This window comes from Silurus aristotelis (genome assembly GCF_946808225.1).
Source record: "Silurus aristotelis genome assembly, chromosome: 4".
NCBI lineage: Eukaryota > Metazoa > Chordata > Actinopteri > Siluriformes > Siluridae > Silurus > Silurus aristotelis.
In genome coordinates, this window is record NC_139577.1 from 8,849,154 (window position 1) to 8,865,911 (window position 16,758).

The following is a 16,758-nucleotide window of genomic DNA, read 5'->3' on the forward strand; positions in this document are numbered from 1 at the left end:
GAGTGTATCTGCATCATGTAGCAGTGCTGAGACTGGAGGGACACGGAGACGGGGGGGGGGCAAGAAAGGAGAAGGAAATGAGTCTTAGAAAACGCTCGTACTGGTAAATATGCCGCTTTTACGAAAATAGAAAGGCATTTGGGTGAGATGAGGCAGAGGGAATAGGGCAGTAAAGATGCCCCATGGGGACGATGTGAAACTGTTGTGCAGTGAATATGGACCCGGTTATGGATCCAGACACCGCGGTGCGCAGGCTGCCGGAGACCGCGTTACAGCCGGTAGTTATTCCGCGCTCGCTGTATTCCAAGTTGACAGGAAGTCGGGGTTAGCTTAGCATAGCACCGCAGGAGCTAGCCACTTGCTGCACTAATCAACCATTAATTTTAGTTTACGTTCCGGTCAGCTAGTAACAGCTAGGAGTTTAAATGAACGATGAGAATATGACAGTGTGGGAGACAAAATATCACGCAAACGCTTTGTTCTGAGTGGAAATCGGTCTCCTGATGTCTCCTCAAAGTTGTCTGTTAGAGAGGCGACAGTCAGTGGTGGGGACAAGTCACTTTCTGTTTTATTAGCACATGCTAGCTAGCTGTGGACTCTCCAATAATGTCATGTCAACGCCTATGAGCTTCATTCTCCTCTTCTCTGGTCCTGTTCATTTGTTTTAGGAATAAAAAGAAATCCCCATGGAGTTTTGACGAAGACCAGGAAATACGGTGGATTCAAAGGTTCCAAAACAAGTCAAGATTTTAAATGGATCTGAACCTTATTATCTAGTATATTAAAACCTGTTATCCCTATTGTCAAGCTGGGGCTAAAAATGGCCAACCAACAAGCATCAAGTCTCACTCTGGCCTGGGAGAAGTATATGGACTGTCGCGCACAGGGAGCAGATCTGCATGTAAGTATTAACATACACCTTTGCAGCACAGGTGCACTACACTGTTGTCCATACCATCATATTCATCAGCAGAGGTCTAATGATCACCAAATACTTGCGACCTGCTTTTCGTGCATCATCTTGTACTGAGCATCACCTGTTCACATTTCATGAGCAGAAATCATCCAGAATCCAGATGGATGTGATCCTGGCAAGTTTCAGTCCAGAGTGGTATTCAGCATGGTATTCAGGTGGCATCACTGCTTTGCTATTTAATGTTGCACCTGCATTATAATCCCGGATCTTACTGCACGGCTCAAATTTTCAATTGTTCTGCATGCAGGTAATAAATCAGCTGTCATCATTTAAAGACATGTTTAGCTCAGATTGTTTTTACAGCTTATTTTGATTGCTCATTGCTGAGACACGGTGCATGCTATCTTTAGAAGTTCTTCTAGATTGTATGAATGTGGACGGTAAATTCCTGTGACGTGCAAAATTCACACGAAAAATCTTTGCTGAGCATGTATGGAGGAGATTTGGACTCGGTTTCATAGTTGCATGTTGGAGATCCTCTGATTGTGTGTAGAAAACATTAGATTTGTTGCATTTTGGATCTTGTACCTTAGAAGCAGGTGGACAGTTTTTTTTCTGCAAGTCATGCGTGGATCTTCGAGACTGTAAATGTAGACTGTAAATTTAAGTGAAATACAAGGTTAAAAAGAATCAAACATGCTTTCTGATGATATTATTATTGATAATAATTATAATATTAACTGTCCTGCTTTAATTATTTTGTTAATATTCCATAATTGAAGTCAGTTGAAGGTCAGATGACTGTTTGGTGAAGATCAAAGGAAATCTACTGCCACAAAAACATTATCATGACTTTTCCTATATTTATATTTACCGTAAATGATAATTTATTGTTATTTCTGATTATGGTTTATATAATTAGTAATTAAAGTATTACAGCACTACGCTTTATTGCACATATCTGAATATTTACAAACAAATCCAAACGTGTCCAGTCTGTTTATTAGGACTCAAGTTTTACATTACATGTTGTAGTAACAGAAACAGTACAATTTAAATAATCTAACAAATCTGCCATATCTAAATGTACAAAGATAAATTAAGGGAGGGAAGTAAAAAAAAAAAAAAAAAAAAACCCATGTGGGCTACTGACGGAGGACGTCTAAATTTTAGGAGGGTTGGACAGGTCCTGCATGCTATTTACGTGATCTGTAAAGGACTACTTCTTACACCTTCAACAAAACTCCTGTTTGCACCATGATAGGAGAACTTTATCTTTCTAATATTATAAAGAGAAGGTCATCCTTTATTTAAAGGTGGGTGTGGAATTTTCCAATGAAGTTAAATGAGTCACCAAGCCAACAGTGTTAGAAATGCAGCTAAGTCTAAGAAATGGGAGGGACAATGTATTGTCAATAGGAAGGACACCAAAGAGGGCAATTATATAGTGGAGCAGGTATATGGAGGGTATGTGTAATGTGAGTCTGCAAAAACGAATTGCGAGAAGATGGGGAAACACGATAACAGAACCTGGTGAAGGTTAGCAGGGCTATGCTGATTCTAGGCATATTCACATTCCTGCTAAGCCAGTTTACCTATAGACCAGTGTAGTTTAAGGACAGTTTTGCACTGTAGGACACTATTTGCTGGGACTGTGTGACACACAAGGATTCAGAGGGTGGTGTTTGCAATAAAATAGAGATGCTACATTTTGGATATTGTACCTTTGAGCAGGTGTCCACTTTTAAAATAGTGTCAAGGGCTGAGCTTGTGGTATGAGGAACAAGGTATGAGGAAAATTGGAATCAAAGACCTATAAGAGTCCCGGGCAAAAACAAAAAGAGCAGATAATTTGATCAAATGAGACTAAACTTATTCTGTTACCATATATGTAATTTCTCATGGTTTACCCAAACTTCTTATCAGAGGAAAGAAAAGGCTTGAGTGCTCGAGGGACACCAAGCTTTTTCTAGTGGTGAATAAGTACTTTATTTTACATTATGGGTTACGTTTGGAAAGCGTTTCAGTGAGTCTGAGAGTTACCTTTGTATGTGCAGCCATGGTGAAGTTTGATCATGGTACTTATACGTTTAAGTTTTTCAAGCATATTCACTAACACAGCTGTGCCCTAAATACTGTTTATCATACATATATCTCAACTGTGATTGCAGACACCAAACTCTTTACACAAGGAAACAACAAAATGTCTTGGGGCTATAATGGAATGTTTCGGTGTGTCTTCTCCAATGCCATTTGGAAAACAGGAGGGAGAATGAGTGTCATAGAAAAGCATGCACCAAGCTGAAGAGAATGCATATGAAAATACAGCACATTGACATGCAAGATCAGCCACTTGTCAATCACTTAGTGCTGGCCCTAATGAAATGGGACCGATTGGCTGTTTTTCAGCAGCTATAAAAGAAAACATTTAATTCTCATAAGATCTCAAGAATCCTGATTAAAAAGCTATTACACTGGCTGGAGTCATATTTTGTCATGGTAATGTTCCAGCATACAGCAGTCACAGCATGAGGCAAAACATAGTGACAGATGCAATGTGTGTGTAGATAAAACCTATCTGCAAAGTATTGGCTTTCCTATATGTGAACAGTTAATTAGGAATCTGCATTTGCAATGAATTTATTTTGTCTTGCAAAGTTTTTGCATGTTAACAAAACTGATAAAATAATCGTGATTGGCAGGTTCTTGTAAATGTCATCATTTGATTGGCCAATCATTCACACAGCAGTTTCTTTTCAGTGATCCAGTATGCAAGATTCACTGCAGGAATTTCCTTTTTATCTAATCGTAGGGTTTCTTTTTTCCGTTTGCGTAGTGTCTTCCAAAGTATTGAAAAGGCGATGCATTTTGCAAGGCACTAAAGACATTATCTGTGTAAAGCTGCTTTGTGACAATGTTCATTGTGAAAAGCCCTATACAAATAAAAATGAATTGAATTGAATTTGGGTTTGAGATCAAACGTTGAATATGATACAACAGAATTTTCAAACTTGATTTGTTAAACAACTTTGAACATGGCACCTTTTGTTTGAACCCACCTATGTTTCAAGTCGCAAAAACATGTGACTAGCTTGTATTTGTTGTTGTCCAGGTGTGCCAGATAGATAGATTGATTGTCTACACTTGTTAGGTTGTCTACTCTGGGTTAGAAAGGATAAATCTACATAAAGCCCAGACCAGTGTTGGTGGGAGAAAAGCAAGCCATTTTAAGGCTAATAGCTGAGGGAAAATTAACCAGAGCACAAGCATTGGGCATAGCCAACACAACAATGTGAAATACAGTGACTATCACTGTACAAAGGGCAGGGGTGACATTATCACAATGCACTGTTTAAAGAAGTCTTTAAGAAGAGAAATATAGAGGCCATACCACAAAATGCAATCCTGCAATCAGCAGTAGATTTTACCAAAGAGTTGAGAAAGAAAGGATCTTTTCATGATCCAAAACATAAAAGCATCAGTAGGGCACAGTGGAAGTAGTGTCATGGCTTGTGCTTTCTGCTTCTGAAATGGGATGACTAACCTTTATTGATGATGTAAAACACAATGGTAGCATCAGAATGAATTCAGAAGTCTACAGACACCTTCTGTCTGCCAATTAAAAAATGAAACGCATTCTATCTAATTTAGAGGCACTTCGAACATTGTAGCAAGGTAATGACCCCGAACACACTGGCAACACAGCAAAGAACATAACCTGGGAAAAGGTGTGTGTTTTAAAACTGTCCATGTTCATTACCTGGCTTTAACTCATGTTCACCTTTTGAAGACAAGACTGTTTGGAAAAATCAGAGCAACAGCTGAATGGATCCCACTAAGAAAAGGCAAAGTAAGAAGGACCATTGAGAGCATCCTGCACCACTACCACTACCTGCACCGTCTCAGATCGCAAGACCCTACAGAGGATAGTGAGGACGTCCGAGAAGACCATTGGAGACTAATTGCATCGTGGACGACCACACGCACACCTCACACACACTCTTCACCCCCCTACCATCAGGAAAGAGGCTCTACAGCTTCTGAAACACAGATCTGAACTGAAACACACACACACACACACACACACACACACACACACACACACACACACACACACACACACACACACACACACACACACTCACCTGTGTGTTACTGAGCTGCTCAAACACAGTCAATACTCATTTCATTCATAGACATTCATGTCTTCAGCACCACCCATTTTATTAATTTATTATAACTATATATAACTGTTTGGATGCTGTTTTGCACATATAATTGATGGCTGCTGTTATTAACTTTTTGTGTTTATATTTTGTGTTTGTTAACAAATACACTGTTGTTTACATTTCTCATTTGCACATTGCACTGTGTAACACATTATACAGTAGGGTTAGTAGGTTTTGGCAGCGCTATTATGTGTTTTGTGTATCTGTCCCACACTGTCTTGTGTTGTCTATTTGTACTGTCTAACCCAAAAATATCAAAATTAGGATTTTTGTATTAGTTTACACTAAAACATATGCTTTACAGATGATTTGCTCATTCCCTCTGTCTCTCTGTCACTTAGGTCAGTCTGCAGTCTTTGGAGAAATTCCTGATTTTGTTCCACTCTGTGCAGAACCTCAGGGAGCCTGGCATTAAGGATGCACTGAAATTCTGGTATGTTCTTTTTGACTTATTCAAGATTGAACAAATTTCAATAGGTGTTTTGATATTCATAAACATTTATAAATATATACAGTGAAAATGCTCTACTGATGTAGTAATAAATAAGTGGTCATATAATCCTTTATTGATATGTTCCTATAGACAGTTTGTAAAATCAATACACTAAATCTCTCACATCTTTAGTCCGTAAGTGAATGGGTGCACTGACTTCACCTAGAGACCACCCTCAACTTCACGTTCTTCTTTCATAGAATACATAATAATATGGAGAATGGCCAGCTAGTTTTGAGCCGAAAGGAAGTTTCAAGTAGTCAAAAACCCCTGTTTTAAAATTGTGATGAGTATAAAAGCATATGGCTGACTAGAAATCATAAAATTTTTGTCATGCATATGAGAAATATTCTAAATACATAGATGCAAATCCTTAGTGGTCAAAGACTTCGTAAAGACTAGAACCCATGCATATCAGGATATGCGGAGTTTTGTTATTAGACGTGTTTTTGCCAGGCCTACTGCTTTTTTGCGGCTTGTTCATGGGTCTTTTTTACTTCAGTTTTGTCTTCATTATACATTATATATTATATTTCTCTAGAATTAAGAATGTTACTTTGGCTGTATGTTAAGGTCTTATCAGAATTCATCTTTGGTTCCATTTTCACAGATGAATTATTGGACTTTGGATCATGCGCCCCTCCTTTTTTTCTCTATACTTTTATACTTTTACTATAATTATGGTACAAGTTAATCTTATAGTCACACTTTGTAGATGATATCATAGTAGTAATATAGTGTTTTTTACTTGGCTAGGTGTTATTTAGCCAAACAAATTAGTTTATATATATATTGTTTTTTAAATGTATTTCTTTATTTTTTTTATAATACATTTTTTTTTTTATTTAAGTTAAATTAAATTTAAGTTCAATTAAAGATGAACATGAGCACTTTAATTACACCTTGATTTAAGCATTAAAGTTAATTTTGGTGGTATACTGTCCAGTACTTGTTCAAAGACCTGACAATAACTGTATGTTGCCTATGGTTAATTATCATTAATCTCACATATTTACCTGTAAAAGTGTTTTAAATATTGGAGTATGCAACATATGCCTTCCTTATGCAAATAAATGTATTTATTTACTCTCAAATGTACAATATTGATTATAAAAAGCTTTAAAATAAATTTATTTGCACAACTTTAACCCAATTAAAACAAAACAATACAATTCCTGGAATCCGCATAGGACCTGCATTTAACCGATTTTTTTTTTATTATTATTACTTCCACATAGAATTATGATCATTTCCTGGATCCCTCACACTTCTCAAGCAAACGAGACAAAATAATTGTGTCCAACTTGACATGGTATAAAAAATAAAAGCCTACAAAGCATCTCTTATGCAATGTGGTACAAATACAGGAATCAAAAACATTAATAAACAATAAATAAATAAAGAGCGCAGGATGCCAGGGGAGTGCAAAACAAATTTTAGGCCTACTTTTGGATGTTGACGCTGGGCTTGGTTTCTGTTTCTTTGCACTAAACCAGCTGCTTAAACCACACACTTTTTTACATGGTCAGATGACAGGGAAGCTCAATTTGCCCAGACTGTGAAAATAATCCCTTACACAGAACCAATGTGGAATGGGTTGCCAAGTACTTGCGTACAAGGCAGACCAGAATACTGTCCCTTTTAATGTTCCACTGCTGCAAACAGTTTTCTATGCTATGCACACATTTCTCAGTACAATCCAGCACTTCATCAGAGTTGTGCCCTGAAGCAGTCCATGAGAGCTGCGTTCTTCTTGAGCAGTTCAGATTTTGCTGGGCAGACACTAGTTGGTACTAAATCTATGATCAAGTGCTGTCACTGTCCTCTGCCATGCCATGTTTGGAATTGTTTTTGGTATTTCTGCAGTTACTTTAGCTTAATTGTTAGTTTATCACCAATATGGATTGCCTGTAGGGGTTCAGTGGTTATTGGTATTTCTTCACATGCCTTCACAACTCGTCTCTTCTTGACACAATATTGCCTCTGAATAACAATTTATATGTACATTTGATAGAGGCAGTCAGAATGTCATGCACACCTTCATCTTTTACAATGTTAACCTCATTTAATCATATCTGCAGTAATTTCTGCATTCCATGATATTTTATTCCCTTCTGGAACAGTACGAGGGCAAATCTGAACTTTGCTTTGCAAGTCTGACCCTGAGCTTAAGCATGTGCAATTATAGACTGAGAAAGAACATTTTCCCAACCTTCTGCCACCAGATCATGATGCACAGAGCTGTCACAATGCTTCAATAAACACACACAGAGCATTTTATTTGGAACACTATACTAATACTGGGTTTCCTTTTTTCCTTTTGGAAACAGCATCCATTTTTTTGTGGCATGGATTCCATGAGATGCTGGATTAAGTTCTGTTTAGATGCTGGCTTATGTTGAGAAAATCACCTCATACAATTCCTGCAGATTTTTCAGGTCACCTGTTATGCTCAAGATCTCTTTTGTATATGTTTATAAATATTTAGAGATATTAGTAAACCCTTTAAATTCTGAGATGGTGATGGGGAAGGGCCATCATTATCATGTCCATATAACTAGTTTGAGGAGACTTTGTGATATGGGACATAATCATGCTGGATGTAGCCATTGTAGGATGTATAAACTGTGGCCGGGGAGCGACGCACACAGTCAGTAATAATAAGTGAGCTATAGCATTCAAGCAATGATCGACTGGCATTAACACACACAAAGTGTGCAAAGAAAACATCTACCTCTGACAGCCTGGACCACTGACAAAAAGGAGGTTAGGTCTATGAATTTACATTGTTGGGGCCAAACTGTGACACTTCCATCTGTTCCAATACTTTTAGAGAGGACTGTATTTCTCACCCAGTTGTTTGCTTTTGTAGACTGCAGGAATCATCTCAATTAGTAATAAATGTTTATAAGCTTAGTGCAAATGTGAACACAGACACATGGCAGAGTGCATGCTCATACACACACACACACACACACACACACACACACACACACACACACACACACACACACAGACACACATTCACACAACTTTTTTTCTTTCTTTTTCTTTCAAATGCAGTTGATCTAAACCTTTCCTAATTATTATAAAAAAACAGTTCTTAAGAATACATTGTATTGTTTTGTTTTTCTTTCTCATATTTCAAGACATTTCATTTTATTGAGCATTTTATTGCCTTGTGATTATTGCAAGAAGTCATTCTATTTAGGAGCAAGCCTTCAGATACCCAGTAAATCACTTTCATTTGATGAGACTGATTGCCTGATGAGAATCATTTAATGAGACTGATTACTTTTTGAGGCCGATTATACAATATACTCTACAGGAAACACTAGATATGCAAATACATAAAAGCAACATGCATGCTTCACTGAAAAAACAGATTAATTTCACATACAAGATGTTATCTATATATGCAATATGGCCAGAAGGAATTCTTCCCATATATACAGTACAGACCAAAAGTTTATATATATTATATATACAGTACAGACCAAAAGTTTATATATATTATATATACAGTACAGACCAAAAGTTTATATATATTATATATACAGTACAGACCAAAAGTTTATATATATTATAAAATACAGTACAGACCAAAAGTTTATATATATTATAAAATACAGTACAGACCAAAAGTTTATATATATTATAAAATACAGTACAGACCAAAAGTTTATATATATTATATATACAGTACAGACCAAAAGTTTATATATATTATATATACAGTACAGACCAAAAGTTTATATATATTATATATACAGTACAGACCAAAAGTTTATATATATATTATATATACAGTACAGACCAAAAGTTTATATATATTATATATACAGTACAGACCAAAAGTTTATATATATTATAAAATACAGTACAGACCAAAAGTTTATATATATTATAAAATACAGTACAGACCAAAAGTTTATATATTATATATACAGTACAGACCAAAAGTTTATATATATTATATATACAGTACAGACCAAAAGTTTATATATATTATATATACAGTACAGACCAAAAGTTTATATATATTATATATACAGTACAGACCAAAAGTTTATATATATTATATATACAATACAGACCAAAAGTTTATATATATTATATATACAGTACAGACCAAAAGTTTATATATATTATATATACAGTACAGACCAAAAGTTTATATATATTATAAAATACAGTACAGACCAAAAGTTTATATATATTATATATACAATACAGACCAAAAGTTTATATATATTATATATACAGTACAGACCAAAAGTTTATATATATTATATATACAGTACAGACCAAAAGTTTATATATATTATATATACAGTACAGACCAAAAGTTTATATATATTATATATACAGTACAGACCAAAAGTTTATATATATTATATATACAGTACAGACCAAAAGTTTATATATATTATATATACAGTACAGACCAAAAGTTTATATATATTATATATACAGTACAGACCAAAAGTTTATATATATTATATATACAGTACAGACCAAAAGTTTATATATATTATAAAATACAGTACAGACCAAAAGTTTATATATATTATATATACAGTACAGACCAAAAGTTTATATATTATATATACAGTACAGACCAAAAGTTTATATATATAATATATACAGTACAGACCAAAAGTTTATATATATAATATATACAGTACAGACCAAAAGTTTATATATATTATAAAATACAGTACAGACCAAAAGTTTATATATATTATATATACAGTGAGGAAAATAAGTATTTGAACACCCTGCTATTTTGCAAGTTCTCCCACTTAGAAATCATGGAGGGGTCTGAAATTGTCTTCGTAGGTGCATGTCCACTGTGAGAGACATAATCTAAAAAAAAAATTCCAGAAATCTCAATATATGATTTTTAAACTATTTATTTGTATGATACAGCTGCAAATAAGTATTTGAACACCTGTCTATCAGCTAGAATTCTGACCCTCAAAGACCTGTTAGTCTGCCTTTAAAATGTCCACCTACACTACATTTATTATCCTAAATTAGATGCACCTGTATAAGGTCAATAGCTGCATAAAGACATCTGTCCACCCCATACAATCACTAAGAATCCAACTACTAACATGGCCAAGACCAAAGAGCTGTCCAAAGACACTAGAGACAAAATTGTACACCTCCACAAGGCTGGAAAGGGCTACAGGGAAATTGCCAAGCAGCTTGGTGAAAAAAGGTACACTGTTGGAGCAATCATTAGAAAATGGAAGAAGCTAAACATGACTGTCAATCTCCCTCGGACTGGGGCTCCATGCAAGATCTCACCTCGTGGGGTCTCAATGATCCTAAGGAAGATGAGAAATCAGCCCAGAACTACACGGGAGGAGCTGGTCAATGACCTGAAAAGAGCTGGGACCACCATTACCAAGGTTACTGTTGGTAATACACTAAGACGTCATGGTTTGAAATCATGCATGGCACCAAGGGTTCCCCTGCTTAAACCAGCACATGTCCAGGCACGTCTTAAGTTTGCCAATGACCATTTGGATGATCCAGAGGAGTCATGGGAGAAAGTCATGTGGTCAGATGAGACCAAAATAAAACTTTTGGGTCATAATTCCACTAAACGTGTTTGGAGGAAGAACAATAATGAGTGCCATCTCAAGAACACCATCCCTACTGTGAAGCATGGGGGTGGTAGCATCATGCTTTGGGGGTGTTTTTCTGCACATGGGACAGGGCGACTGCACTGTATTAAGGAAAGGATGACCGGGGCCATGTATTGCGAGATTTTGGGGAACAACCTCCTTCCCTCAGTTAGAGCATTGAAGATGGGTCGAGGCTGGGTCTTCCAACATGACAATGACCCGAAACACACAGCCAGGATAACCAAGGAGTGGCTCTGTAAGAAGCATATCAAGGTTCTGGCGTGGCCTAGCCAGTCTCCAGACCTAAACCCAATAGAGAATCTTTGGAGGGAGCTCAAACTCCGTGTTTCTTAGCGACAGGCCAGAAACCTGACTGATCTAGAGAAGATCTGTGTGGAGGAGTGGGCCAAAATCCCTCCTGCAGTGTGTGCAAACCTGGTGAAAAACTACAGGAAACGTTTGACCTCTGTAATTGCAAACAAAGGCTACTGTACAAAATATTAACATTGACTTTCTCAGGTGTTCAAATACTTATTTGCAGCTGTATCATACAAATAAATAGTTTAAAAATCATACATTGTGATTTCTGGATATTTTTTTTAGATTATGTCTCTCACAGTGGACATGCACCTACGATGACAATTTCAGACCCCTCCATGATTTCTAAGTGGGAGAACTTGCAAAATAGCAGGATGTTCAAATACTTATTTTCCTCACTGTACAATACAGACCAAAAGTTTATATATATAATATATACAGTACAGACCAAAAGTTTATATATATTATATATACAATACAGACCAAAAGTTTATATATATAATATATACAGTACAGACCAAAAGTTTATATATATAATATATACAGTACAGACCAAAAGTTTATATATATTATAAAATACAGTACAGACCAAAAGTTTATATATATTATATATACAGTACAGACCAAAAGTTTATATATATTATATATACAGTACAGACCAAAAGTTTATATATATTATATATACAGTACAGACCAAAAGTTTATATATATTATATATACAGTACAGACCAAAAGTTTATATATATTATATATACAGTACAGACCAAAAGTTTATATATATTATATATACAGTACAGACCAAATGTTTGGACACACCTTCTCATTCAAAGAGTTTTCTTTATTTTCATGACTATGAAAATTGTAGAGTCACACTGAAAGCATCGAAACTATGAATTAACACATGTGGAATTATATACATAACAAAAAAGTGAACTAAAAATATGTCATATTGTAGGTTCTTCAAAGTAGGCACTAAGAGAATACCAAGAGTGTGCAAAGCAGTAATCTAAGCAAAAGGTGGCTACTTTAAAGAACCTACAATATGACATATTTTCAGTTGTTTCACACTTTTTTGTTATGTATATAATTCCATATATAATTCCACATGTGTTAATTCATAGTTTTTATGCCTTCAGTGTGAATCTACAATTTTCATAGTCATGAAAATAAAGAAAACTCTTTAAATGAGAAGGTGTGTCCAAACTTTTGGTCTGTACTGTGTGTATATATATATATATATATATATATATATATATATATATATATATATATATATATATATATATATATATATATATATATATACAGTGCCTTGCGAAAGTATTCGGCCCCCTTGAACTTTGCGACCTTTTGCCACATTTCAGGCTTCAAACATAAAGATATAAAACTGTCATTTTTTGTGAAGAATCAACAACAAGTGGGACACAATCATGAAGTGGAACGAAATTTATTGGATATTTCAAACTTTTTTAACAAATAAAAAACTGAAAAATTGGGCGTGCAAAATTATTCAGCCCCCTTAAGTTAATACTTTGTAGCGCCACCTTTTGCTGCGATTACAGCTGTAAGTCGCTTGGGGTATGTCTCTATCAGTTTTGCACATCGAGAGACTGAAATTTTTGCCCATTCCTCCTTGCAAAACAGCTCGAGCTCAGTGATGTTGGATGGAGAGCATTTGTGAACAGCAGTTTTCAGTTCTTTCCACAGATTCTCGATTGGATTCAGGTCTGGACTTTGACTTGGCCATTCTAACACCTGGATATGTTTATTTGTGAACCATTCCATTGTAGATTTTGCTTTATGTTTTGGATCATTGTCTTGTTGGACGACAAATCTCCGTCCTAGTCTCAGGTCTTTTGCAGACTCCATCAGATTTTCTTCCAGAATGGTCCTGTATTTGGCTCCATCCATCTTCCCACCAATTTTAAACATCTTCCCTGTCCCTGCTGAAGAAAAGCAGGCCCAAACCATGATGCTGCCACCACCATGTTTAACAGTGGGGATGGTGTGTTCAGGGTGATGAGCTGTGTTGCTTTTACGCCAAACATAACGTTTTACATTGTTGCCAAAAAGTTCGATTTTGGTTTCATCTGACCAGAGCACCTTCTTCCACATGTTTGGTGTGTCTCCCAGGTGGCTTGTGGCAAACTTTAAACGACACTTTTTATGGATATCTTTAAGAAATGGCTTTCTTCTTGCCACTCTTCCATAAAGGCCAGATTTGTGCAGTATACGACTGATTGACTGAGTCTCCCACCTCAGCTGTAGATCTCTGCAGTTCATCCAGAGTGATCATGGGCCTCTTGGCTGCATCTCTGATCAGTCTTCTCCTTGTTTGAGCTGAAGGTTTAGAGGGATGGCCAGGTCTTGGTAGATTTGCAGTGGTCTGATACTCCTTCCATTTCAATATTATCGCTTGCACAGTGCTCCTTGGGATGTTTAAAGCTTGGGAAATCTTTTTGTATTCAAATCCGGCTTTAAACTTCTCCACAACAGTATCTCGGACCTGCCTGGTGTGTTCCTTGTTCTTCATGATGCTCTCTGCGCTTTAAACGGACCTCTGAGACTATCACAGTGCAGGTGCATTTATACGGAGACTTGATTACACACAGGTGGATTCTATTTATTATCATTAGTCATTTAGGTCAACATTGGTTCATTCAGAGATCCTCACTGAACTTCTGGAGAGAGTTTGCTGCACTGAAGGTAAAGGGGCTGAATAATTTTGCACGCCCAATTTGTTAAAAAAGATATCCAATACATTTCGTTCCACTTCAGGATTGTGTCCCACTTGTTGTTGATTCTTCACAAAAAATTACAGTTTTATATCTTTATGTTTAAAGCCTGAAATGTGGCAAAAGGTCGCAAAGTTCAAGGGGGCCGAATACTTTCGCAAGGCACTGTGTATATATATATATATATATATATATATATATATATATGTATATATATATATATATATATATATATATATATATATATATATATATATATATATATACACACACATACACTGCACAGGCAGTTTGTACCATTTGTATACACATTTTTATGAACTTCATTGCTGTGATAGAAAGAGCCCTGCTCTGAGTTAGTGGGCCTTAGAGGAAGAATGAGGACCATGTGACATCACAAGCATTCATGTGATGCACTGACCACCCACATCTGGAAAGCCTCCATTTGCATATCCATTTTCGTGCGATTTGAAGTGCAGGGCAGAGAATTTATTCAGCACTAAAGCCTGGAAGTATTAGAAGCAACAGCGCATATCACAGTAGTAGAACCTATGTCCTGTGGTCATGAAGGGTGTGGGTGGGGGTCTAAGCAGTGAACAATGAGTATGCACTTCAGAGCTTCACTTCAAACATGCTTGTAGAAGGGAGGTGAGTCAGGAGAAAATGCCTTGTTTACGGTATTTGAATGACACATTTAAAGGTTGGCTTTTAGTGTAGTTGTTGGATGCTTTATGGATGGATATATATATATAATGTGTATATTGTATATGGTATTTATTTTTGTTTTTACATATTTATTTTGTTTATGTGTGCTAATTTTGAAAACTTAAGGATCCAGCAGTAGCTTTCTGGCAGGCCTAGGATTTGAATTCTATGTGCCAACACACCAACACATAATCCTAACTGAGCTAATACTGCTAAATTTTTTATGTTGTTGCCAGTTTCCTTTCCTTTTATATCCAAAACTTCTCAATTCTGAAGATGATTAAATAAAAATGAATATTCCTTTTTTCAATAATTGAAAGATGTTAACATTTTTCAAAACTAATTCAAATGGGACCACGAAATGGACATGGCACATACCAAACTATTGGACCTATGTGCTTGTTCCTGTGAAGAGGTTGGAAATAGTGTATCAAGCCTGATCAGGAGGATGGAATAACAGGCTAAAGTGATACAGTAAGCCTCTCTGTGTCAGTGTCAGATGACTGGAGCAGGCTAGCTCGTGTGTTCTCTTTAAACAGGTTGCATAACAGCTTGTGTCTCACTTGTTCAGCAATCACACAGACGATTCCAGACTACGCTGAAGAATATTAGTTGGTGGTGCCACACAGTGTTTTAAAACTTGCCCAAATACAGTATCTTTCTTTTTTGGTCGCATATCTTCACTTGATGCCTCTCTTGTATTCACATGGTTCTTCTTGAATAGTGTATAGAAGAAACTCAGCCATTTATTTGTCACATACTTGTAAATGATGTATCATTTGCAGATGATGTAAATATCAATAGATAGCATTAGGTTACACATTAGGTAGTGATTTTCTATAAACTCTTGAAAACCATGAAATCTTGATGAATCTTGATAACTGCAGAGGATTAAAGTTTATTTCATTTTATGCAACTGAGCAAGGGTTAAGCAGTGGGTGCTGGGATTTGAACTTTTTTTTGATCAGAAGTCTTATCAACTGCTCTACCGCTGTCCAGCTGGATGTGTCCTTGTATCGCTGTGCTAGATTTTCAGATTTTTTTTTTGCTAATTTTCTCCCAGACATTCCTTTCGTAAGGACATGATAATATAACATCATATGTTATATTGATGCCTTTATCAGTTAAAAGGCACACATTATCTGAGTACGAGTAGCATTTACGTTCATGGGACTCATGCATAGTTCTAGTGCAACCGAGTTCAGACCTCTGGCACTCTCGTGTCTGGTTCCATGATGTGATTTCCAGTCCACATACTAGCATTTACATGACCAATTTCTCATGTAAACTGCACTGTGCTCTGCTCTGTAAGGGAACTACTGCAGCAGCTGCAGTCAACATTCTAAGCATTTTTGGCATCAAATTGTTTAGCATTCTGACTTAATCTAGCTCCATACCAGTGACCTATGCAGTCATCTCTGGCATTTTTTCCTGAAAAGAGTTAATGAGGAAATCTCCAAACAATCTAATCCACATACAGTGAGGAAAATAATGCATTACATGAATAACGCAATGCATGGCCCCGGTCATCCTCTCCTTAATACAGTGCAGTCGCCCTGTCCCATGTGCAGAAAAACACCCCAAAGCATGATGCTACCACCCCCATGCTTCACAGTAGGGATGGTGTTCTTGGGATGGTACTCATCATTCTTCTTCCTCCAAACACGTTTAGTGGAATTATGACCCAAAAGTTCTATTTTGGTCTCATCTGACCACATGGCTT

At 36.2% G+C, this 16,758-nt stretch overlaps 1 protein-coding gene across 6 annotated transcripts in view; it reads left to right on the forward strand.

Annotated features, from left to right (window-relative positions):
* The window catches only part of lyst (lysosomal trafficking regulator), a 93,770-nt gene that overhangs the window by 228 nt on the left and 76,784 nt on the right, over positions 1–16,758 (forward strand). For 4 of the 6 annotated variants that reach the window (XM_083539823.1, XM_083539826.1, XM_083539827.1 and 1 more), the window contains exons 2-3: positions 669–901; positions 5,487–5,578. In XM_083539823.1, coding sequence (XP_083395949.1) covers positions 821–901; positions 5,487–5,578 — 173 coding nt within the window. In that variant the 5' untranslated portion in view covers positions 669–820. Of the gene's footprint in view, positions 1–6; positions 104–130; positions 546–668; positions 902–5,486; positions 5,579–16,758 lie in introns of those variants that run through there. The other 2 variants (XM_083539825.1, XM_083539824.1) reach the window with 2 other exon arrangements.